The 24,168-nt window shown below is 43.2% G+C and overlaps 2 protein-coding genes across 3 annotated transcripts; both read right to left on the bottom strand.

The window, feature by feature from the left end:
• Positions 1-23: 23 nt before the first annotated feature.
• Positions 24-8,813, bottom strand: nudcd1 (NudC domain containing 1). Its single transcript, XM_022226653.2, has 9 exons — positions 8,594-8,813; positions 7,040-7,194; positions 5,505-5,693; positions 4,663-4,876; positions 3,869-4,069; positions 3,502-3,712; positions 2,146-2,290; positions 1,591-1,722; positions 24-482 (listed from the first exon to the last, which is right to left on the bottom strand). Exons 1-9 carry the CDS (start codon positions 8,700-8,702, stop codon positions 24-26), a joined length of 1,815 nt encoding a protein of 604 aa, XP_022082345.2. The 5' UTR covers positions 8,703-8,813.
• Positions 8,814-10,501: 1,688 nt separating this feature from the next.
• LOC110974832 (scavenger receptor cysteine-rich domain-containing protein DMBT1-like) lies at positions 10,502-21,037 on the bottom strand. 2 transcript variants are annotated; one of them, XM_022226731.2, is made up of 5 exons: positions 20,773-21,037; positions 17,412-17,735; positions 14,086-14,409; positions 12,665-12,888; positions 10,502-12,089 (listed from the first exon to the last, which is right to left on the bottom strand). In XM_022226731.2, the coding sequence occupies exons 1-5, from the start codon at positions 20,828-20,830 to the stop codon at positions 11,760-11,762; spliced, it is 1,260 nt and encodes a 419-aa protein (XP_022082423.2). In that variant the 5' UTR covers positions 20,831-21,037; the 3' UTR covers positions 10,502-11,759. The 2 variants fall into 2 exon arrangements, with proteins under 2 accessions (XP_022082423.2, XP_022082424.2); XM_022226732.2 differs by having other exon boundaries at positions 17,412-17,732.
• Positions 21,038-24,168: the final 3,131 nt, after the last annotated feature.

Below are 24,168 nucleotides of genomic sequence, written 5' to 3'. Positions count from 1 at the left end.
TGTAAGAATTATGTGCGTTCATTTCACTGCTGGTCTACTCTGATTACATACAATTTGTTGTTAGTCAACACAAAGAGTCTGTCATCTGCGGCAGCCATGCCCAAGATGTCATCGGTTGATTCTAGACTGACAAGTTGCTGCTTGGCAATCTGGCTGACCACTCGCCCGCTCTTCCTGTTCCTGAGGGGAGACAGGATGGGGGCGGGCTGCCGGTAGACATACAGGTGCCGGATGCAGTCGCACACCATGGCGTAGGAGCAGCCGGGCGGGCAGCAGGAGTACTTGCGGTCCCGCTTGGAGGCCTGAACGTAGCCCAGGGCATTGAAGGTGGCTGCGTGGCACCAGGGTGCGCTGCGCTGCCCATCGGCTCCCGTGCCTGGTTGCCATAGCAACCCATCCACATCATGACGCAGGCAGATGCACGGCAGTTTGTCAGGATGCAGCTGGGCATTGAATAGGAACTGGTGACTGCTCAGGCTTGCCTATGGGAAAAAGTGACACATGGACCAGGTCTGACTGACTTTATCCTGTGAAATATTCTGCTTCTGCATCAGACCGTTATGTGTATGATTAAATAATTCAGAAATCAATGTAGAGATTTTATCCCTGGCCACACTTGTCTTCATGTGCTACACATCCACTCTGTACAACTGCCACATTGAACCTGTCCCTTAACCAATGACTTTAATTTGTAATCGTGAAACACAAAATTCAATTCACAAATCAAAAAGGGCCCCATTTCTATTGTTTTGACTATAATGACTTGGACCTCTGCCCAGGGGATTCAAAATCGATACACATCTGGAGGACGCCAAGTCCAACCCATATGCCAAACTTGAAGTTGATGGGTCAAGTCCTATTTTCATAGTTTTAACTTTGATAATCTTAAACACTGACCTATTAGGTTCAAAATCAATAGTCTTCCAAAGAATGCCAAGATCAACCCAAAATTAAGTTTGAAGTTGATGTCATATCCTTGAGGAACACTTATTTCTTGCATTAAGTCACGCACCAATGTACACTCACACACAAATGGAGGGCCAGGCAGAAAAAGTGTGGCACTTCTATCTTGCTGGCAGGCCATTAAAAAAATAAGCCTTTTGCGAGTTAAATTTGAAAAATATCTGGGATACTGAGTTCTTTAAATTCACGTGAACATAATTTGAATTCTCCACACTAAAGAAACCGTTGCTATATTCAGGGCAAGCTTTTGCTTAGTTACATAAGAGACGCCTTGCATCAATACACTGTTCGCAATGGATATGAAAAGCACCAAGGAACCAGGCCATTCCAGAGATGGTGGTCGCTATGCAAAAGCTTGCCCTGAATCACGAGGTATAGCAACAGTGCCTTAAGTCTGGTGAATTCAAATTGTTATGTTTATGTGCAGTCAGATGAACTCAGTGTACCAGATTATATTCAAATTTTACTCACAAAAGGCTTATTCAAATAATTCATTATTCTCAGCTTAAGATGAAAAGAAATATAGTTTGCACTTTGTTTCTTGACAATGACAATTTTCACTGCGGTTTAAAATGCCCCACGCATAGTGTGAGGCATGCATCACGTACAAGCTTAATGGTATCATACCCTGTTGGTGACAGTATGTGACTCGCCATCCAGTCTAACCAGAGTCGAGTACCCATCTGGTAGGGCATCGCATTCTTCTAAGTCATGAGGGCCGATTCCAGGCTGGCTGCCGCCTGGTACAGGGTCAGGGTTCTGGTTACAAATCAAAAACATGTGCACATTAAAATTTTTAACCTAAAGTCATCTCTGTCTTTAACAAAATTTGTTCCGGGCTGAATTTCAAGATTCCAAGAGGAAGGAAAAAATTGGTTTTTGTATTTTGATGTGAAGTGAAAAATCAGTAAAAAATAACGATGGCATTTCAAATACATGTAGGTAGCCAGCTTTGACTTTGAAACATGTCAATGGATTTAATACATGTACATTTTTATGCTGAGTTATTCCATGGCATTACTTTCAACACGAATAATACTTACTCTTCAATGTGTTCTCTTTCCAACTTTGCATTTTTTTTCCATGGTTAAAAAAAATCCCAATGTATGGATTGAAATTTTTGCTATTTCCCAGAGCGTATGTCCCTGAAGTTCGGCCTTGAACCTCCATTTATACTCTCACCAGTTGGTCAGATGTAAGATGTGCAAGCCTATCATGGATGATTCGAGCCTGATCTTCATCAATCACGTACTCCCCACGGTGATTGCCGACGACAACCTCAGTCCACACGGGACCCTCATCTGCCTTTGCCAGAGTTACTTCCAGCCTTAAAAAAACCAGACGTTAAAATCATCCCACTATTACATATTTCTGTGATGGTAAAAGTTGAAAACAGCACTGAAACAGGAAGTTAAAACTGGTTTATAGGATTTCTTTTCAGTTCTATAAAATTCAGTTTTGGGTTTTGTCACATTGGTTTTGCCCCTAAAGAGGTTTATTGTACTTTAACCCAAGCCAAACTCCATGCAACAATGTAAAACAATGGGCAAATTTTTTTGGATTTTATTGATCAAGCAGGTACAACAGCATTTTTTGCTTTAATCCCAACAGTTCCGCATAAAATTGGCTTTACAGTATTTAGTGCTACAAAATACTAAGCAGAAGTCTGAGCCTGAAGGACTTAGCGCTTCTGGCTAGGGCACCCTCCATCGTTGCTTGTACAGAGAACAATAAAGCCATGCATTCATAGTGCCACAGCACTGTAAGGTACATTGTCTTATCAATTGTATTTTATGACTTCAGAGAAGAATAAGGTCATGTCCTCTTACAAGCAACAGCACCGTACACTACATTTTACTACAAAGTAGTACTTTGTAATATTCAGGGCCGCTAGGGTTAATGCTTCTTGGATTCTGATGTGTACTGAGCTGGCTGCCATGCAAAATTCCACGTGGTCAATGCACTCCAATATTCCTGTTAAAAAAAGTGGCTATGTTTATTACATGGCCCTCCACTAACGGCCACACCACTTCAATGGAGAAACTGTGTACACTTCAAGGAACTGCAAAGAAAACTGGAGGTCAACTTGGTCCAGCTACTGAATGCATTACACTGATTAGCAAAGCTGCATACCACAATCCTCTTGAGTACACTGAAGTGTACTTCTATTGGGCTGTGCAGTAAAATCACTCCACTGGTAACGCACGCCAGCTGCAGGGCACTGGCAGGTACTACTGACTTGCAGTAAATTGCTCTCGTAGAGCAAGGGTTATTAATATATGACAGCTCGCAGACAAAATTATGTGTGTGTTAACGTCTGCCAAGTGACACGTTACAGCAAATGTCATGTGATCATCATTCTCACAGAGCCTGATGCATCAAAATTGGACAAATGAAGTGTACCATATTTTTGTCATGCCGGTCACTGTGGAAATGCCAGCCATGCTACCTTCTGTTTTCACCAAACCAATCATCATCTCAGGAATGTTTCACAGAAAATACAACATCCAATATCCTGGAATGTCTTTTTCTGCTTACTTTCGATTTTCCAGTGTCCACGTGCACAGCTGTACGTCAACGGCTCTGTAGAGGGCGCCACTGAGCAGCTCGTCACCATTCTTGACACTGAGCTGCATGGTGTCGGGAGTCAGCGTCAGATTAACAGCAGACTTGGGTGTGGACGGAGGAAGAATAAAGACGAGAGTCACATCGTCATCGGTTTGAGTCCACGTGTACTGAGGGTGTGTTGCTAGTGAAAAAAGACAGAGATTTGGTTGATCAATATTTCTAACTCCATACGAAAAAGTTGGTGTCGTGAACCAGTGTGGGAAGGGAGCATGTGTGCATGTGTAAAGGACATGGTTGGATCCAGCCACATTTTGTGATGGTGAAAACGGACCCTTACTATTGGTAGAAATGTCAGCATCTTTCTCCTTTATGTCTTGTTTCTGGTCTTCTGTAGCACTTTTGGCTGAATCTTCTGTTATCTTAAACTCTGCTTCCCCAGCAAGGAACAGCGCTTGGCCGGTTGCTTCCACCGCAGCGTAAAAGGGGGCCAGTTTACTCTTTAACTTCCGTCTGCGACTGACTTGATGTGATGACGCACCTGCCCATAAACACAAATCAAGACTTCTGCTATAATGCCACATTTTTAAATGCAACTGTTTCTCAAGGCAAAGGATATTTTACACGGTGAAATTGGAACAAAAGCAGTGCTTGACCAAAGGGGAAGGAGAATGTCAAATTAGAACTTACGTTCCGCCTTGAGACAATGACAATCAGTGATGTCACGAGTCAATTTTCCACATCAAGACACCATTTTTTTGCCTTGAGTCTAAGCACTGTCGATATTATCGATATGGGTTTGATATCGATATCGCCAATGTTAGTTATTTGGTAATATCGATATATCGAAAATATCAGATTTTGTTGCATACAGCCCTGCTATATGCAACAAAATGGAACACAACTGACATGAGAACCATACTCAGTGCAACAGATTGCAACACAGCTGAAATGAATGTGAGAGAATGCATCAAAAAGCACCGGTGGCCATTGTAGTACCTTGCACAGCACTGCATCAACGCTAACCTTGGCCTCAACAAGTCACACAGTGCATTCAGCCACTTGGGATCACTGCTCAAATGCTACCAAACTGTGACGCATTTTGTTGCAATCACCAGTGATAAGGTAGCCTACCTTGTGGTTTTGACATTGTCAGCCAATCTAGTAAGGCAGCAAAATTGCCTGACGTCCTGGCTGTGCTTGCTTCACATTCATCTCCTGTTGTACGGTCCTGCTCCTCCTCGATTCGTAGCAGTAAACAATGAACTGATGCTGAGTCCGCCTGTGCTACTGAGTGGAGTAACACGAAGGGTGTTGCCGGACCGCAGACCTCTCCACTGTACAAAACCTGTGGCAAATCAATGACAACAAAGGGCTGTGAGCAAGTTACTTGCAGCATTAACCCTTGAATTCAGCTTGAGCTGTAATACGCTTCAACATAGCCATTCACTTAAACAGAACATTTAAGAGCAAAGGCTATTCAGCATAACCTTGACCAACTCTGCAAAGAAGCATCTTGAAGCAGTAGAAACATTTTCTGCCACATGGGACATTCAGAGCAGAGGGGCAAAGTTAAGCGTCCAATGAGGACGCATAGTAAGTAGCAGCAGTGCAATGCAGTCCCAAGAAGACAGTCCAACACTGGGTGATACCACTGATCCAAACCATACTAAATGCAACACCTGTTACAAGCTGTTTTACATTCTTGGATCTAAGGGTCAACATAATGTGGCACGACACACTGTGTATGTACACACAACTCGTGTTTTGTGAAACCAAATGTGCTGTTACATTTTGCTGCATGCAGCAGAGACATTATTACAGATAGGTTGTATTCAGCAGGGATCTGATTGCAACTGTGTCAGGTTTTGTTGCAATCAGTAGGGTTCTCACTGCAACGTATGTCAGGTTTCGTTTCACACAAATGGTTCTCAATCCAACATTGTAAGATTTTGACGCACTTTAGATGCACTAACCTGCCAGGTTGACAGCTCAGCACAGTCTCTGTCAGCTGTGGCGAGTAGGTAAAGCGTTCCGGCCCCATCTGCTAGGAGACAGAGTTCAGCAGATGGGAAGTGCAGTGTGGCGTTGTGCCTCGGCCTGCTACGCTGCTCGCATTCGTGGCTGATCTCAAACACCACCCTGCCAGGTTGAAGCTGGGACTCCTGTGTATATCAGTGTTGTGGGAAAGAACAGAGTATCACAAGATGTGGCAATCTTAATCGGATTTTTAAGACTTGCACTATCAACTGCCCAACAGAATATCAAACTAAGATACAAGTAATAAATGTCTATAAGTACAATGGTAGAAACAATCTCACCAGCAGGGCTCTATTCCTAGAGGTGAAGCTGAGGGTAAAAGATCATTCAGATTGTCACCAACTGAAATTCTTCTTTCCATTGCAAGAATGTGAAACATTCATTAGTTGTTTGATACAATGCCTGAATAAATCATTTAACTTTGTGTAACAAGTTGCCGTTTTACTTCACCCAAGTTAAGTAATAAAACGGGAGGTTTTCACATTCCATCTCAGTTCAAGCTTAAACTAAATTATCCCATGTGTGGCAAGGAATTTATAACTTCTTTCTATTATAAGAGCTTAGCCATTTACCTTCTGATTTCAGAAATTCTCTAATCGAAGAGAAGAAAAAATGTTTCTTGCATTTCAAATTCATCAGCATCATCCAACATTTTATGTTTGTGTGAAGAGCTTCCCATTTGTCTACTGCGTGCAATGCAATGATCTGTCTGCGTGTGATTAGGCAAACCTAGCGACGGGATGGATGGGTTCACGGCACATTGCACCAACATCATGCTGAGTGGCTTAACTTGTACTCGACAGGTTTAGCTGTTAAATGTGACGTTCTGTGATCTTTGTAGAGCAACGTACATGTACAAATGCTTCGTACTATTATTATTAACCACTTGCTGGCAGGTGCTTTCATTTCATTTCATTTCATTTAATGGGCATTTACACCCACACGAATGACTGCTTGGTGGCTACTCTAAGCTGACAGGCAACCTACATTGACTGCCGAGTATTTCAGCCAGGCCTGCCGCCCTGTAAAGAGAGCCCAGAATTTGTGAGGGGTTGCGAAATTTCCTTTGTTCCAAGTGAATGTGAGTGGTGCCTTTTCAAATACGGCTGGATTAGCGTGCAGGGGTGCAGTGTTGCTCATCAACGGGGCCCTGCCCTAGAGCATTTTTGTCCGCGGTGCTCATCCGCGGGCGCGCTACATGTATACCCAAAACAGTGGTATACTGCTTAAAAACAGTGACGGATTACCTTCAAAAAACGCAAGCCGAAAAATGATGGCAATTCCCAACAGCAGGTCTTTTGTTCCAAGTACTGTCTTTTGTTATACGGACCAGCTCTTCTGTCCCATTTCGGGCAGCCTGGCTCTGCGTATAAACCCAGTGTGCTCAAAAGAAGGTTCCCGGCAGCAAGTGGTTAAGATGTTTGAAATCCTGCCTCGGTTTCTTTTTTCTTTGAATCACTTCAAGCTTTACCAGAACAACCCTGTGTTGAATCACTTTCCACTCCTGATCAATGTAGTACACACAGTTGGGGTTCCACTGGTCATGAACCAAATGGTTGTGAATGCCAAATGCCTTGACATGCTGCAGGGTGTACTGATCGTTACGAAGCTTCACTTCATCAATGCCTAGAAAATAATTTGATATGACAAGTCAACGACAAAATGACACTAACATGCACTGACAGAATTGTTTTGAAACTCTGAGTTCACACTTTGAAAAGAAAAACCAATGCATGGATGACATCACAGCAATAGCGCCCTCAGTTGTCCAGGAAAACATGGACAATTTTGAGTGTTTAAAGAAGTGCACTTTTCCACACACCTAACCAAAAGGAATTCCAAATAATGGCAAATTTTCCATTGAAATCAGTTTGAATTGTTATATAAAGGAAACAGTGACTATCATCTCGTCTGATGGGCATTTCCAATTTCAATTGAATGTTCTCTTTTCATCCCGTATGTGACTAAACTTTACGGTAAGGATTCCTTATACAGAAAACACTCACTTTCCCTTTTATATTATAGCAGCCTTCAGAAAGTGATAACACGTCCTAAATAGTGAAATTTAGTTAAGAAATTTCTCAAGCAATTACTTAAAAAACACTTAGGTTTGTTTCAGAAAAGTCTGATGGGTTTGTGCACAGTAACATCAAGTGTTGTCTGCAATGTTATAGCCAGCCATACATGGATTTTAGTGCAGGACAATTTAGTAATGGCGAACGGAAGTGACTGGAGTCTCATGGGTCACAGCCAAGGGTCATGAGGCCCGTTTAAGGGGCTCTAGATTGCTTTTCTGGCAAGTTTTTCTTTCCAAATGGATTAAGAGTTCAATATTTAAACTTCTTCCAGGTAAAAATATGAAATTTTCATAGGGACTAATTTTTTCTGGGCTTTTTATGGATTTTTGTGCCAGTCAGAGGGCTGCTTCATCAAGCTTAGTGCCAGACGGTAGAACGCTGTGGTGGACCTCCCCAACCGGCACTGACCGACGTAGCTAGAACACTGGTTGTCCATATATGGAACTCTTTCCAACCTTACCACCAACATGCACTACTGAGTCTTGGATTCCCATGGAATCCTAAAGAAACTGGGTGCATTACAGTTACCAGACCGGGTAAGAGTTCCATAAACGGACAAAAAACCTACTAGTATGAGACTTGTCTGAAAAAAACGAAGTGTTTTCTAAGTAAATGCTTGGGAATTTTCTTAACTCAATTTAACTTTTTGGGACTAGGCCCTATTAATTATCACTTTCTGATGGCTGTTGTAACATTTTCTGGGAGGGTTAATGTTGTCTGTATACCTACACTATAGACATAGATATAGGTCTAGAACTCATCCCCAGGAGTATTTGGGGGCAAAATCTGAGGATTTCACTTTGGCATGTTCGGGTACGAGTAGTCCGAGTAACTGGACCCTTTCGCCCGACCACGTCCACATGTTCAAGTAAGGTGATTTTTAGGGTCCAAGTCACTCCGCTTCTGTAGGTCTTTGTGGTTTTAACATGTCCTTCCTCCATACCTACCACATACTACATCAATGGAATACGTTGGCAGTGGATCCAGTGACAGCTTATAACCATCAAAATGCGGATCCAGGAGGTCGCGATTGGCTTGCAAGGTGTCTGTACACATTTTGGGCTGATGATGGACGTCAATTCATGGTACTTCCATACATAGTCCCGTCCGTTGATGCTTCTTAGCGTTGAGCTTTCACGTGTACTTAAGTATGTACTTCGGGGTCAGTCTGGCTTTCAGAGGCTGGTGAGGGCGCTCTTTCAAAAGTCTCCCAATTAATTTTTCAGAGGGCAGTATGGTCGAATGTACGAAAGCCCAATCGTGCCAATAAAGTATAAATTTTCAGCTTGACGCTAATTCGTTTTAACGAATTTCTAATTCGTAATAACGAATTACTGATTCATAATAACGAATAACTAATTCGTAATAAGGAATTACTAATTCGTAATAACGATTTATTAATTCGTTAAAATGAATTAGTGTCAGGCTGAAAATTTATACTTCATTGGCACGATTGGGCTTTCGTGCGAATGGTACCAGAGTCTCATGCAACTCCCCCGAAGCCGTCTTTGATGGTTTCATGTATCTGGGGGTTAAGGTTTGTGAATATCGCACTGGACTGTTTTCGATGGTACAGCTGATCTGAGGGACTTTGTAGAAGCAGTAAACTAATTCGAACCCAACCGAAAACAATGTAATATCAACAAAGTTCCTGGCTCAGTAATTAATATCCAAGCCGACATTTCTGTTTTTTCTCAAACAGAATTTAAAATATTGTCTTAACCTTAGTCTTTCCATTTCTTTTTCAATTTTTGGTGAGTACATTTTTAATTTTTCAAGCAAAACAAACTTACCCCTAGTAAAGTGATACTTTCAAGGCTACTCCCCGCTTTTTTCAGCTTCCCTCTACTTTCTCAGGCACTAAGGAAAATTTTCCATCCATAAGTTTAACTCATGCTACCGGATGGAAGCCCCGAAAACCAAGGGATTTGATCCTGGCCTATATTTCCATGCCCTCATTTTTTTTATTTTGTAGGGAAGGGATATGTGCAAGGAATGTGAACGCGGTACAACTCGTGCAAAGGCCTGTTTTGTGACGTGTACATGCATTGAATTGTCTGACTGGTTTAATTACATCATTTTGTCAATGTCCCACTTACCTCATTTCGCCGTCTCAGTTACCCATGCATTCAGACAGAACTTTAAAATTACGCAATTCCTACTCTGGCGCCATTTTTGTTTTGTGCACCCTCGGGGGCAAATAGAACCAAAGACGAAGCCACCAAAACACGTCTATGGCGGGTACAGTCACAGTCTCTGAACACAACACGCAAAGACAAATGGGCGTTGGTTTTTATAGAGTGCATGAAACCGCAGTCTTTGTTTTATCAATACACAGTTTTCAATTTCCTTCTGTCATCTCCGTTTACCCATAACTGGCCATTTGATCATTTCAAAACAGAAATTCTCAATGAAAAATATGTCAAGCTTGTATGTTTGGATTAACCTTCCGGGGTACCCCTTTTCCTTTTCCGCTTGACTGTTTTTAAATGCTTGATCTTTCACTGGCCATAGAGGTCTGCCCCCCCCCCAAAAAAAGCGGGAAAGTAATGAAGTGAACTCATTCCAAACAACGAGAAACCTTCTGAACCGTGAAGATTTCAATAACAGAGAATGTCCCCAGAAACCCACGAATGTCCAATCAGTAAAGTTTTTGATTTTCCAACCTTTTCGGCGTCAATTGACTGTAGATGTAGCTGCATACGTCACAGCATCACGGTCTTTCAGCACTGTTAGTGTAGGTGCAATACTACAGTAACGCGCATTACATTTTGATGGTCATCCGACTAAACGTTTTGCTGTTATTTCACATCTTCATGGACTTAGTCGTCAATAATAAAACGATTTTAACAAAGTTACTCTGTGCCTCATTGGTCGCACCTTTAATGTCAGAAGGGGTTACAAAAAGGACATTACTTGCTCGACTGCCCATTTTAGAACACAAGTCAACTATTGTCAAAATATATATATATCCCTAAACTCTCAGTGGATTAATATAACTATTCTTCTGTCAATTATGTGCGCACAAACCATCGCATCGATCATTCCATCGATATAGTTTCTCTGCGTGAAATGATAAGATGCCATCAAATAGCATTGTCGCAAGACTTCCTTTAAAAGCAAAGCAAGCATGAATGAAATAGATCCAATTAGGAGAATTATTACACGTTTCACACTTTGTGACATTCTTTTTAGAAGCACTTGTTGATTGTTTCCAAGGAATTGCATTAAACTTGAGGGTCACTTATGCATCTGTTTTAATTTAATGTTGTTGTTCTAACAACATTTAACAAAGCGAATTGATTATTTTAATAATTCCATTGTCGATCCCCCATCCCCTCTGCTATTTTAACAATAAAATCTCTATAAAATTTTCATGATACTAAGTTTATCTTCAATTAGCCGTTAACTTACAGTTTACAAGTACATTCATATTTACAGTATTTAGAGTCACACACTATACTGCCGTTCTAAAACAGATAAAACCAATCAAATACATATGTATGCTTTTAAACATCCGGGGAGGATAAAGAATGATTATTCTAATGCAACAGACGGTCTTCGGGGTGTCGGCCATCTTGAATTAAAAGTCCGCTAAAACTTTTCATTTTGGCAACCGACAAAATAAAAGGTCATAAAATTCACGCCAGGTTTTCTTCAGAATAATAAAGAAATATGTCAGAAATTATGTCTAGTCGTTTTAAGCAACATCCAAAAAATGATAGTGAGGCATGGAACGCGAAATATTCTGGCACCACCCCATTGAACAGATTAAATTGTACATTGAATAGGATAGATTTAGGGAATAAGAAAAACATACATGCGACCCCGTGAAAAATGACATGTCACACTAGTCCCTTTGAAAAACGATCAAGCGTGCAGCTTGTGCGTTTAGCCAGACAAGGTGGATTGATGGCTTGGGGTTCTGGGCGCCCTCTTTCCCAACACCTTCAACACCTCATCTCGTAATCCCTATTAATGGGACAGTTTGCAAGGTTGTCTCTGAAATGCATAACTATATTGTACATGCATTTGTTCCAACAAAATCGTCCCATCCGTCAATGAACTTACTCCACAAAAAGTGGTTACATGTAGGTATTTTTTTTAAGTGTCTTAAAAGTGAAAAGAGCTCTGGTAATTCCCTTCAGTGACGGCCTCGTATGAAGGAGGCGGCGGTAAGTTATCCGTGTCGGCCTGTGACAGTGAGTCTGCAACTATATAAAGATTTCCTCGCGTTGGATCCATGTTTTCGGCGTAAGATGGTGGCGGCGGTAAATTGGCTGAGTAGGACGGTGACTGCGAGTCTTCGACTTCGTAGACGTCTCCTTGCGCTGAATCGGCCGTGGTACGCCAGTTGGAATAGTCGTGGGACGGCGACCGTCCACCGTCTGACTCCCAAACAGAAGCACTGAGTGCTGGTACCGATGCACTCCGACGGCCAACCTACAAAAGTAAGACACAAGGTAAGAACCAGTGGACAGTGTTCTTTCCAAAATCTCCGTCCGTCGCAAAGTGATTCAGACGCGGTCTGTGACTCAGACCGAGGAGGCTGTCCAAGTTGGAGTTTCTTGCATGTTTTCTTCTTATGCCTCGAAATTTTCATATATGAGACATGTATGTACATACATGTTAAAAGATGAATTTCGCATTGACACCCATGGAACAATCACTTCGGGTATTCACTCTTGAGTCGCATTTACAAATATTTGGAAATTTTCACTGTAATTTTGTGCTTCGTTTGACTTCTCGTGTGCATCACTTTCAGTCAGTTTATTTCAGTGGTGCATTTTCGTTGGTTAATAATGATAAATCTCATTTTGAATTAACAGTCCTTTGTAGGTGTTGGTTATTTATGAGTGGATTTGACAGACATTAGGGAAACATTTACATTGAACTTAATTCCATTTTTTTTTGCAAGCAGTGACAAACGCCGGATGCAAGAAGGACTGATGGTGGAATATGCGTGGTGTTGTTATCATTAAAGTTTTATCTTAACTGTTAGTAGTTTTCCCACTTACGTCGCCTGCCTGTTCATTGGAAGGTGGAGTTAGCTGTGGAGATGCCGGTGAAAGGATTTGAATCGGAGGAGGGGCAGAATTTAATGAAAGGGAGGCCGTCGAGACATGAGTGGTTACACCTGCTGCCCTCTGGTTGTCAGGCTTCTTCTTCTTTTTGTGGCCTGCGATCATAACGACAACAACAGCTCCAGCAACACCGGCAATGTACCATTGAGTATTCGATCCTGGTAGATGAGAAGAAAAAGAAAGAACCTTGACTTTTCATCCACGTCTGGGAATTGGTCGCTCATGTCGCTCCTCCCCATCGCCTTACAGACTGCAGCTTTCTGACATATCGGTGATGTTAGTCAAGCACTTACTGGATAAAGGGGCGCAGGACACTATACTTCGAGTGATAATTTATGCTGAGTTCATCATCATGAAATTATTCCACAACTTCTTTGAAAAGAGAATGCTTGGCCCGAAAAAAAGGCAAGATAATGTAAATGTTTGCCAGGACGAATTCCCTGGTTTGGGGGGCTTCCGTCCAAGGGAAGAGTTGATGACATCAATTGCCTTATGTGCCTGAGACAGTAAGGGGATACCAATTTGAAAATAACCGTTCAAAGGCTTGGGAGCTGTCACTTTTAGGGTGAGTTTTTATTGCGTGAATAATTAAATATGTAATTGGCTAACCTACCAAAGACTGAAAAGTAATGGAAAGATAAAGGACAAGCTATAATTTAATTTTTGTTCGAGAAATCCCAGTGATGATTGCATGCCTGTCACTGTGCCTTGAACTCTGTTGAGTTTACTGTTTTCAATGAGGCTCATTCAAACAAAACCGGGACGTGATTTCTTGACCCGACCTACATGTATATGAACATGTTTCAGCTTTGCTCATTGTTTAAACGTTTTCGCGACTTCGGTTATGCCTCTGTGACGTCAATCTTCCGACCGAACGACAACCAAAGGTTAGAGTTGTTTCGCCGCCGGTTCAAAATGGCGAAAAATAAACAGATTTGTCGTCCTTCAAACATTTAAAAATCTGTTGTTACATGCAGTGAATCAGAGCAACTTTCTTCTAGACCAGACGTGAAAAGAGATAGCACCACTGACGAGAAACATGGCGAATATTGACTGAAAATGATGGTCATCAACAACATCGTCTGCTTCCTTGTGCTTGCCTCTGACAGATGACGTAACTGCTTCTGGTTCTTCGTGTTTGTAGGCTGCCCTTAACATGTTCCTAGTTATTGCTTTGACGTCACAAACATGTTTTTGGTTAGGGGAATCCAAAACGTGCGCTAGATAAAGTGCATGTGCGCGTGAGATGTGCGTATGGGAGATATTGAAGTAGAAGCCCACATTTCTTTGCTAGCTGCGACGTACTCCTTTCACACAAATCTGCTGTGATGCCAGTTTCATGGAGTTGAGTTTACCTCGTTCATTGCATCTTGCACCAGCATCATCTTGGTGGGTGCAGTTGTGCACCAGCCAGCCGTTGTGGCCACAATCGACCAGTCGGGACTCGTCACCCGCACAATCCACGTTATCCAGGAGGATGGGGCCGCTCCCGTTGCCGAAGCGGGCATTGGACTCTGCCGACGACGCCCCGTTGAACCCAAGCTGATTGCAGACCACGTTGGCATCGTCAATGTCCCAGTCGTCATCGCATATAGTTCCCCACGCACCGTTATGGTACACCTCAACTCGACCTTCATTGTTTACATCTCCAACTAGGCGTAGAGTTCCGGATTGTGTTTCTGAAAAGTTGCAGGGAACAGGTACTTTAGTACTTTTTCTAGGATAAAAACATAAACGTTGAATAAATGAGTTTAAAATGTGTATTTTATTTTAACAAACAGTTTTAGGGGAATATTGGTTGTTTCTGGGACAATCTGCCTGCACTTGCATTTTCACCATCACCAGTTAAAATAATAACGTGTTCCGTAATAAGGAACATATTATTTATTTTTTATTAAAATAATTTTCACGCAACGGAAGACACAGTAATTTACCCCTTCATAGTTAAGGATTGTACCCTGAAAATTAAGCAAATCTCACAAGTTTCTAGGAAGTTCTGATCCGCACAAACGCTGGTATCTATACCAGTGTTTCAAAAGCTACATCAACCTAATAATCTCTCCATGCTGCGCTAGTCTCAAAAAGTATTCAAATACATTAGCAAACTGTAAGATTTGAAGCTTTGCATGGTGGATGAAACATGAGAAATGGTTTTGCGGGTACACCATGGAATCAATCTCTTTTGGACTCTCCTGAGGACGGCTAGAGCACACTGGCCGAAACGTCAAGTTTAAACTCACCGGTTCTTTTAAGAACCACACCCCGTCAAAAAGAGATTGATTCCATGGTATACCCGCAAACCCATTTCTCGTCAGCAAACAGACCGCTCTCCATGACGCTGTTATAAAATCAAACAGTAAGGAAAGAGTGTGCAGTGGCCCTGTGAATGCTGATAACAAATCTCATCCCTCTTTGTTAAAAAAAATCTAATTCACGGTAGCAATCTTTTTAAAATAATCTTGAAACCCCCCCAACCCCCCAGCCAGCAAAAGGATAAAATCGACCGATTATCCTTAAACCTTGCTTGCATGGACCGGTTTCCCTTATTTTCTCAGCCATGGAAACACTTCACGTAACCTTAGAAAACAAGCCTCAAAAAACAAAATTCATGGCGGCGGCCGAACTCCACTCCATCAAACTTAAGGCGAAGGGCAACTTGCATGATTACATCCCTTCCCTATACACACACAAGTGTGCATTTGCCTGCAACTGGGGACCATGTATTGTTCCTCTTTCGTTTGAACTTCAACCTTTTTAGAAGACCACCCATATGTTTTGTACACAGTTGTCAAGTGGGCACCCTGTGAATCGGGGACCTTATTGTCCTCTATTGTTCAGGGTCCCCAATTGAATGCAAAAACAAGCTCCTGCTTACTCATAAAAGTGAAGATTTTTTAAATGTACTATCTACATGTATGCACATTTCCATGAAACCCACTACAAGGAATACATTGTGCACAGAGTAATCCACACCGTATCATTTTGGCCCACAATATGGGACCTTTTGTTTCATTTTCCGTTAGGAAAATGAAACAAAAGTTAGGAAAATGACCCAACACAGTTTTCCGTTAGGAAAATGACCCAACACAGAGCAGTGGAAGTTTTCACACATGTGGATACACAAAATGAAGAACTAATTCCATCATTTCTGTGGAAGAATAACAGCCTACATTTAAATACCTGCGAGGAATTAAAAAAAAGCTTCTGAAAACAACAACGAAAAATACGTGACAGACACTTTATAAATTAACAATCACATAAAGCGGACACAATGGGGCGGACATGATGGGCCCGCGGACACAATGGGGCGGACATAATGGGCCTGCGGACACAGTGGGGCGGACATAATGGGCCTGCGGACACAGTGGGGCGGACATAATGGGCCTGTGGACACAATGGGGCGGACATAATGGACCTGCAGACACAATGGGGCGGACATTATGGGCCTGCAGACACAATGGGGCGGACAGAATGGGCCTGCAGACACAATGGGGCGGACAAAATGGGCGTGCGGACACAGTGGGGCGGACATAATGGGCCTGCGGACTCAATGGGGCGGACATAATGGGGCGGACAGTATGGGCCTGCGGACTCAATGGGGCGGACATTACGGGCCTGCAGACACAATGGGGCGGACAGAATGGGCCTGCAGACACAATGGGGCGGACAGAATGGGCCTGCAGACACAATGGGGCGGACATAATGGGCCTGCGGACACAGTGGGGCGGACATAATGGGCCTGCGGACTCAATGGGGCGGACATAATGGGGCGGACAGTATGGGCCTGCGGACTCAATGGGGCGGACACAATGGAGCGGACACAATGGGGCGGACACAATGGAGCGGACACAATGGGGCGGACATAATGGACCTGCAGACACAATGGGGCGGACATTACGGGCCTGCAGACACAATGGGGCGGACAGAATGGGCCTGCAGACACAATGGGGCGGACATAATGGGCCTGCGGACACAGTGGGGCGGACATAATGGGCCTGCGGACTCAATGGGGCGGACATAATGGGGCGGACAGTATGGGCCTGCGGACTCAATGGGGCGGACACAATGGAGCGGACACAATGGGGCGGACACAATGGGGCGGGCATAATGGGCCTGCGGACACAATGGTGCGGATATTGGGCCTGCAGACAAAATGAGGCGGACATAATGGGCCAGAAAATGTTTGCGGACACAATGGGCCATGCGGACATAATGGGCCGGAACTGGTGACGTCATCCATGACAATGCACACGCTGCTTTGGCCAAAGCGGGCCGATCCTAGTATCCTGGCGCCGATATTGCCTCGCTCACATTCAGCTGACGACTCACGACCATCGCGTCTGAGAAGACCCAGCTATCTTCGCATATGGTTCCCCAGACGCCATTGACATGTACTTCCACGCGACCGTCGGAGCAGGCGAATCCGCTAGCGAGACGAACCGGGTACGGCGAACTTACTTAGGACAGGGATAACATTGACAGGGGAATGGAAGGTCTGGCTGGGTTGGGCACGGATAGGCTGTGCTGAATTTAAATGAAATTTAATCCAAACTGGGCAGCTTTGGCTGAGCTATTAGGGGCTTGGCTGGGGGTGAGGTTGTTTACATGGGTTGGAGTAATGGGGCTAATGATAAAGGTGGTTTGGTTGGGTAAGATTGGAACGAGAAGGTAGAATGATTACCTAGCTGTCCATTGCAAATTACCCCTGCGTCCTCGCTGTGATCACAATTATGGTTCCTCGTGAAATAGCACGAACTCAGGTAGCTCTCCGACCCTGTGCATTCGACGTCATCCATGACGATGGCTCCGGTACCTTGACCAAAGTCAGCTGATCCGGGCGCCGACATTGCCCCGCTGAAATTCAGCTGACGACAGACGACCATCGCCTCAGATAAGCCCCAGCCATCGTCGCATACGGTTCCCCAGGTGCCGTCGACGAGTACCTCCACGCGACCCTCAGAGCTGGTAGCTCCCCCGACCAGACGAACCGGGTATCCGGAGTCTGCTATCATTGAATATACGGACCAACGAAGATATGAACATTCAGGCTGTGCCTAAATTCCTTGTGCTCGGCCAAACACAATACATCTACATGTGGCAATGACAGCCTCTTGTACATGTACGTGTAATTGTGTATGCGGTCCCTAATCAGGGTTCTGACAAAGGCAGTAAAATGTTCAGTAAAGGTATTCAGAAGGTAACGAGTATGTTTGTGATTCCCGGCTGGCCATTGTCATAAGTATCATCAAGTCGCTATCATATTAATGTTAGTCTTTTTTTACTGTATCACAATGTTTTTTGTTGACTGGAATGGTTTCAGCTTTATTTTCGTGCGTAAGTCATTCGAAAATCATTGTTCTCACATCTTATAGGCCTATGTACATGTTGCAAATTTTAGCCAACTTTTGTCCTCTAGTTCTAACAATAACTTATGAGCTGCTTTCTGTGTTACGTGTTTGCCACTTCAATTTAATTTTACCATGGATTTGTTGGTACAAAGTAAGAGCTAGGGCCTACATTACTTTTGAATTCACCCTGGTAGATGACTGTGACATAATGCTCAATAAGTGTAGGGTCGATGGCAGGGTTTTGAATTTTGAGGGAAATTATCTGGGGAAACTATGAGTGTTTTAATGGGTGTCGGTCATTCGCCCCATTTCCACTTCGACCATGCTACTTCGCCCCTAACCACTTTGCCCCATTTCCACTTCGCCCCACTGATTATCGTTCATTCTGTTCTTTAGTAACAGAGGCATTGGCCTAGATGCAAAAAACATTGACGTTTGAGTACCCAAATAACGGTCGGAGAATCCAACTTGCAAAGGCCAAAACAATGCTTCCGATTTCCCCACCCACCCAAATTTTTCGGCGAGAACATTTTTATTGGCAAGTAAGAAACAACAAATTTAAGAAAGACAAATAAATAAAACCTGTTGTCTTTTCTGTCTTCACAAATACCCCAGAATGACATTTTTCTCACTATCCGCCCTTAGCAGAAGCACCCCCTCATCGGTTGAAAAGAGTCGCAATGGTTGGGAGTGTTCATTTTGTTGGTAGCGATGTGACTGCAACGTTTGCGTTTCATATTCGGTCGTGAACTAGCGATGCGTAGTTACCACCAAAGCCGTCTCTATTACTAGGAAAATTGCGCCCTTTCTTGGTCCAGCTCGGGGCTCATAACACTTGTGTTTACACGTTTTCCCAGTTACATTTGCAACATTTGAAAAGCAGCTTCCGCTAATTTACTTCCCTTCGTGTTTCGCTGTCGATGTGGTTTAAACAAGTGAGCAAAGCGCTGGTTCCTGCCGTGCCCCACCCATGCAAGAGAATGCGTGATGGAGTGTAGCATGGCAATCTTTCTATTCATGCCGCGGCGACCGTAGGTCTACATGTACATGGCCTCACGCATCGAAAAAAAATTGAAGTTACAAGATTTCTTCAAGTAAATATACAGAGCTTCTTATCCTGTCTATGGGTGTATTTTCTGTGTTTATGAGTTTACTTTAGGTTGTTTTGCTCGTGCTTGAAGTGAGCATGTTTCCACAAAATTTCCTGCCACGGCGCGCCGAGGTTTATCCGATCACCAGCAGCGCGTGTGTTTCCTCCCTCAACTTGGTTTTCCTTATTGTTCAGGGTCGTACACTGGAACGCCAGTGAGCTTTTGTGATGGAAACTAGACGTTTGACGGATTATTTTGTGAGTCAGCGATTTTATGTAATCAAATACGCAGTAGCCTTTTTCGAGTAGTGAATATTCGTTTATTTCCTCTCTTCATGCAAACAAATCATGATATTCTTGCAGTCGGGGTTTTAACAAGAATGCAAAACACATAAATATGAAGCCAGCGTTGAACTAAAGGCCATCCTGATTGTCATTAGCTTGCAAATTTTTTTAAAGCCTGATTCAGGAACTTAAAAATCCGATTCGCTGGGATTTTATTCTGTCACAGCAATTCATTGCCTAACCGAAAGTCCAGTTGATATTCAAATAGTGTGGAATTTAGTAGGGTTTAATGGTGTCGATTAAAATCAGTTCATGATATGTCAAGGAACAATACTCACTTCTAATGACGTTGTTGCTTGAGATGGCTCAATATCTCGTTTAGAAAAATTGCACTTTTGGCTTAATCATGTATGTCATTACAAACGTCCACTGCACATTCATATCTGAGGAAAACCCCTACAACTTTTTTCAACGGTTTATGTTGGCAGCAAGCGGTGCGGCGTCTCCATGTGAGACTACGGCATGCACAAGTATCGAACACTGGCTACGGCTCTTCACCGTTGCCTCTTTCGATCAAAACTAGAAGTCGTATCGCAGGAGACAGGACCGGATTATGGCTACCCCGTCATGCGCCCCCAGTCAATCCCATGTACACGTATTAACTACAGTGATAAATCGGCTGTGCTGGGTGAACATGAGCTATATATGCAATCACTCATATGAAGCCATGAACATACGTGCCGGGCCAAGAGACACAGCTGTCCAAAACGATTTGTACAGGATTGTGTATCGCTTTGAAATAAACTTGAAGAGAATGAGAAATAAACCCTATGCTAGTTCAACCATATGTATTAATTCATCATAGAGTTTCTATACACACGTATAACTCCATGTCGTTTGTGGAACTCCTCTCTCGACCATTTTTTAGAAGAGGCTTTGTAACACACTCGAGCACGTACGGCAAAGTGGAAATGGGGCGAGGTGGGGATGGGGCGAAGTGGAGATAGGGTGTTGTGGGATTGGGCTAATTGGAGATGGGGCGAAGTGGTTAGGGGCGACGTGGAAATGGGGCGAATGACTGTAAAGCGTTTTAACACATGACACACGGTGGATTCAAATTGGCTCGTTTATCAGCAGTGGGCCTAAGAAAGTCACATTTTCTCACAATTTACAGTTTGAAATTTCTAAAAGAAGTAGGGTCAGCGCAATGAAAAGGGTCGTGTTGCTTTTGTTGTTTTGAGGGGATTACTAGTTTTGCAAGATTAAAGACAAAAACTGGGGTCCCCAAGTACACGATCCGCCATAATTGTTGCACTTACATGCCGTCACAATGCATAGAATCCCCGTTGAAGCCATCAACACCACATAGCCAAACATTTTGCATCAAGTTTTCGTATACTCCTTTTACCCCTCACGTCATGTAGATATCTCCGGAGCGGAAGAAACAATCTCTCGTCATTCTTTCTATGTAAAGATTTCACCACGGTAGGTATTTTTAGAAACCATGTTGTGACGTGGAAAAGAGATACGACCAGTCCGTCACAGCCGCTTTATGTGGTTTATTCCCGGAAGAGCTGAGTCATTATGTAAGCCCGTTTGTCACAATTACAGTACACACTCATATGACGGCAACCATTGCTAATCCGTAGTTACCACTTTCAACAAAGAGGACGGGTCTTAACGACCTAACAAAAGGATTCGATGGCGCACAGCTTTCAATGCTCCGGCGAGTTTGAGATGGGGGCGGGGTGCATAATGATAGCATCCAGGACTAGATTGGCTTAGGTATTTTTGAAAAAGGAGACAGAAAGGAAATATTTAAACATGGATATAATAATCTACAGAAGACATAATTTCCCGTCCCAGAGTAACTCCTTCATATCATACATGTGTATAAAATTGTATGCCTTCTCTTTTTATGTATTCCCTGGGCGGCATTTTGTCTGCGGGTACGTAAAGTCATCCTTCGTTTGGAAAGTTTCTGATCAAAGTAGAACGGTTTGCACCGGCAGACCAAGATGTCATGTTCGTCTTTTAGTGTTGCTCAAAACGATGGACGTGGCAGTGCAAGATGACGCCATTTTAGGCCTACAAAAATTGGTTCGCCATGTCGGCCGCGGGCGCATAATCATGAGGGGCGATTCCGACATTGCAAAAGAGACCGTTCATTTCAGTTGATATGGACTTAATTCGCGTACCTGTCTCTTCTTTGCTCGTCAGAGTCCAAGGTAATTTCAGGGAGGGGTGTTAAGAGGTTAATTCCAGTCGGTAAAGGAAGTAGCCTAACTGGGATCTGGTCAATGTTCAGCTCATTTCAACTTGCCGGTCACTTTGAGCTGCAACAATAGAAACAAGATCCTGCCGTTTTCAATGGATGTGAAAAGAAGGTGGTAGTTTTCAATTCTCAGCAAATACTTTTATCAACGAGGACGCTATTTTTAGATCATCATCGGAGGTTGCACTCACAGACATGTAAACCCATAGACCGACAGCTCCTATTCAAAACAATGGCGGGGTATTAGCCGAGACGGCATCTTACTAAATCCACAAGAGTAGGCAAATTCACCCCTCGGTATAGGAAATTCATGCACGAGCGGTAACCTATTGGTCTATAGCGGTGGGGCGCCGGCCAAATGGGCAGCGACTGACAAAAAAAAAAGAAAAGAAAAGAAGTAAACAAAAATTAAGGCAAATTTAAAGCACAAAGAAAAGCACACAACAACACAGGATTTCCAGAGGGCCCTCCAGACAATGTATATTTTATAGACTAATACTTAATAATTATAAAGGAGGATGAATGTATGGTAGGAAAAGGTTGTGTAGTGTTTAAACGGGCCCGATATAACTGCACTGTGTTAGACTTAAACATAAAACAAGCAGGCACAAATCTGATGAAGTGGTGCTAGGCATGGAATTCCATATCTGCCGTCGTGCGTCGTGCATCGCCCGTCGTGCATCGCCCGTCGTCCGTTTTTTGGCCACGATTGCGCAGTGGTATTTTTAACTTTTGACCCTTGATCGTTTCACATGTCCATGTACGTGTTCGATCGATCCATCGTGCTGACTCTCATTTTAGCAGTAGAACTAGAAGATGTATTCGATTTTGCAGTTGCACCGAACTCCTCTTGAAAGAAAAAATACTATCCTTTCATTTTCAAAGACTGACATCGGTAAAGTGACGTGTATATGAAATAATACTATTTTTGTTACATCGATAACTTAGTTACTCTAGACGTAACTTTACTCGTTAACGGCCTGATGTTAGGTCTGTAGCCTATGTAATATTTCTGTCTGTCCCTGCACGATATCCCACAGAACTGAATGTAAATAAATTATTTACAATGCTTGATTCCTTAATAGTTTCTATAATAGACAAAGTGATTCAACATTGTTTTGAGGGCGGGTATACCCATGATGAAATCTGCTGTATACTCCAAGTTAGACACGACTTGAGTTGCAGGTAGGCTCACAGAAGTCTTTTAAACAGTAACGTTACTTGTTAGCCCCATAAATAATGCTGATGTGCTGGACAACCTGTTCTCATTGGTCTATCCACCATGGCATACACGCCCACAAAAACCAACACGTCACATTTTCTGAAACTTAAACCAACTGGTAATTGCCCCCTAACAATGCATTTAATAAACAGTTTGTTATCCACAGCACATCTAGTATTTTCAAGGTGAAAATGAAGGGACAAAATGGAATATCTGTATCGGCTGGCAGATTTCTTTCAGGAATTTGAAGAAAACACGTCGGCACATTTTTACAGTATGCAGGACAGCGTGCCAATTTGTTTCCAGCAATGGTGACACTAGGGGGCTGCAGCTCTCTTTGGGTAGGCGTCCCCACAAAATAGGTCGGGAGTCTGTGTTTGCTGTTTTCACGCTGCTGCCATAGGCATGCAGAGCCTCGATCTGGCAGCTTTACACAATCAATAGAGACGGTTGAGCAATTCTAGTGTTCTTTGTTGCTTATGTGATTTCCCGCGTGCTGCATTACTGCGATTGGATAAAGAGATTCTGACTGATTGTACAAGCTGCGAGTTCGAAGCTATATAACCATACCAAGTAAACGTGTGACAGAGAGAACCCCCCCCGCCTTTGTGTTGGTCATTGTTATACTGGCATCTCAGGCATTCTTTCCAGACATCCGGGAATGTGTTATGTAACAATAGATTTGAGTGCGTATAGGGATTGGACTTGTTTGGGGTGGGTTATACCTGAGCAGCAAGGTATGAGACGGAGAGAACCCCCTGCTGTGTGTTGGTCATTGTCTCGCAGGAATCTGGGGAATTCCTTTCAGACATCTTGGGGGGGATGTGTTAAGTAACAATAGTCTGGAATGTGTATAGGGATTGGACATGTGGGGGGGTACCCCTCGGTCTCATTTCTTGCTGGGTATATGGTATACGAGGCTCTGTATACCTGTGGGTGCAGTCTCCCAATTCAAGGAAAATTCTCCAGAGGCGCTTAAAAATACCCCAACAGATTCTTTTGAAAAGAGGGGTCTGTTTGGGCCAGGAAATTGTGGGATTGTGTACGTATATGGCCCAGGATTATCTGTGTAGATTCAGGGGCACCCATCTAGGGGCAAAGCAGACAAAAATTGGCAATTTGTCAGAATAGCCCGAAAAAGGTGACTGATGTCATTTGAAAAATGGCTGCTGAAGAAGACTTGGGAACATTCCCTTTTTTGGGGTGGGTGTGAGTTTG

This window comes from Acanthaster planci, linkage group LG06, assembly GCF_054643075.1.
Source record: "Acanthaster planci isolate LZ-2023a linkage group LG06, COTS_SCS, whole genome shotgun sequence".
Lineage (NCBI taxonomy): Eukaryota > Metazoa > Echinodermata > Asteroidea > Valvatida > Acanthasteridae > Acanthaster > Acanthaster planci.
The sequence above is the reverse complement of the archived record's forward strand: the minus strand, read 5'-3'. Positions and strand labels throughout refer to the sequence as shown.

Bases quoted from the DNA above. Each gene is read 5' to 3' on its own strand.
- LOC110974832 (XM_022226731.2), bottom strand. From the start codon at position 20,830: ATGTTTGGCTATGTGGTGTTGATGGCTTCAACGGGGATTCTATGCATT. The intron at 14,410-17,411 runs GTAATCATTCTA...GCAACTTTTCAG, and splicing joins AATTTGCAATGGACAGCTAG to AAACACAATCCGGAACTCTA. The intron at 12,090-12,664 runs GTAAGTGGGAAA...TTACTTTTGTAG, and splicing joins CCAATGAACAGGCAGGCGAC to GTTGGCCGTCGGAGTGCATC.
- nudcd1 (XM_022226653.2), bottom strand. From the start codon at position 8,702: ATGTGTACAGACACCTTGCAAGCCAATCGCGACCTCCTGGATCCGCAT. The intron at 4,070-4,662 runs GTAGGCTACCTT...GTTTATGGGCAG, and splicing joins GACAATGTCAAAACCACAAG to GTGCGTCATCACATCAAGTC. The intron at 1,723-2,145 runs GTGAGAGTATAA...ATTTGTAACCAG, and splicing joins ATCTTACATCTGACCAACTG to AACCCTGACCCTGTACCAGG.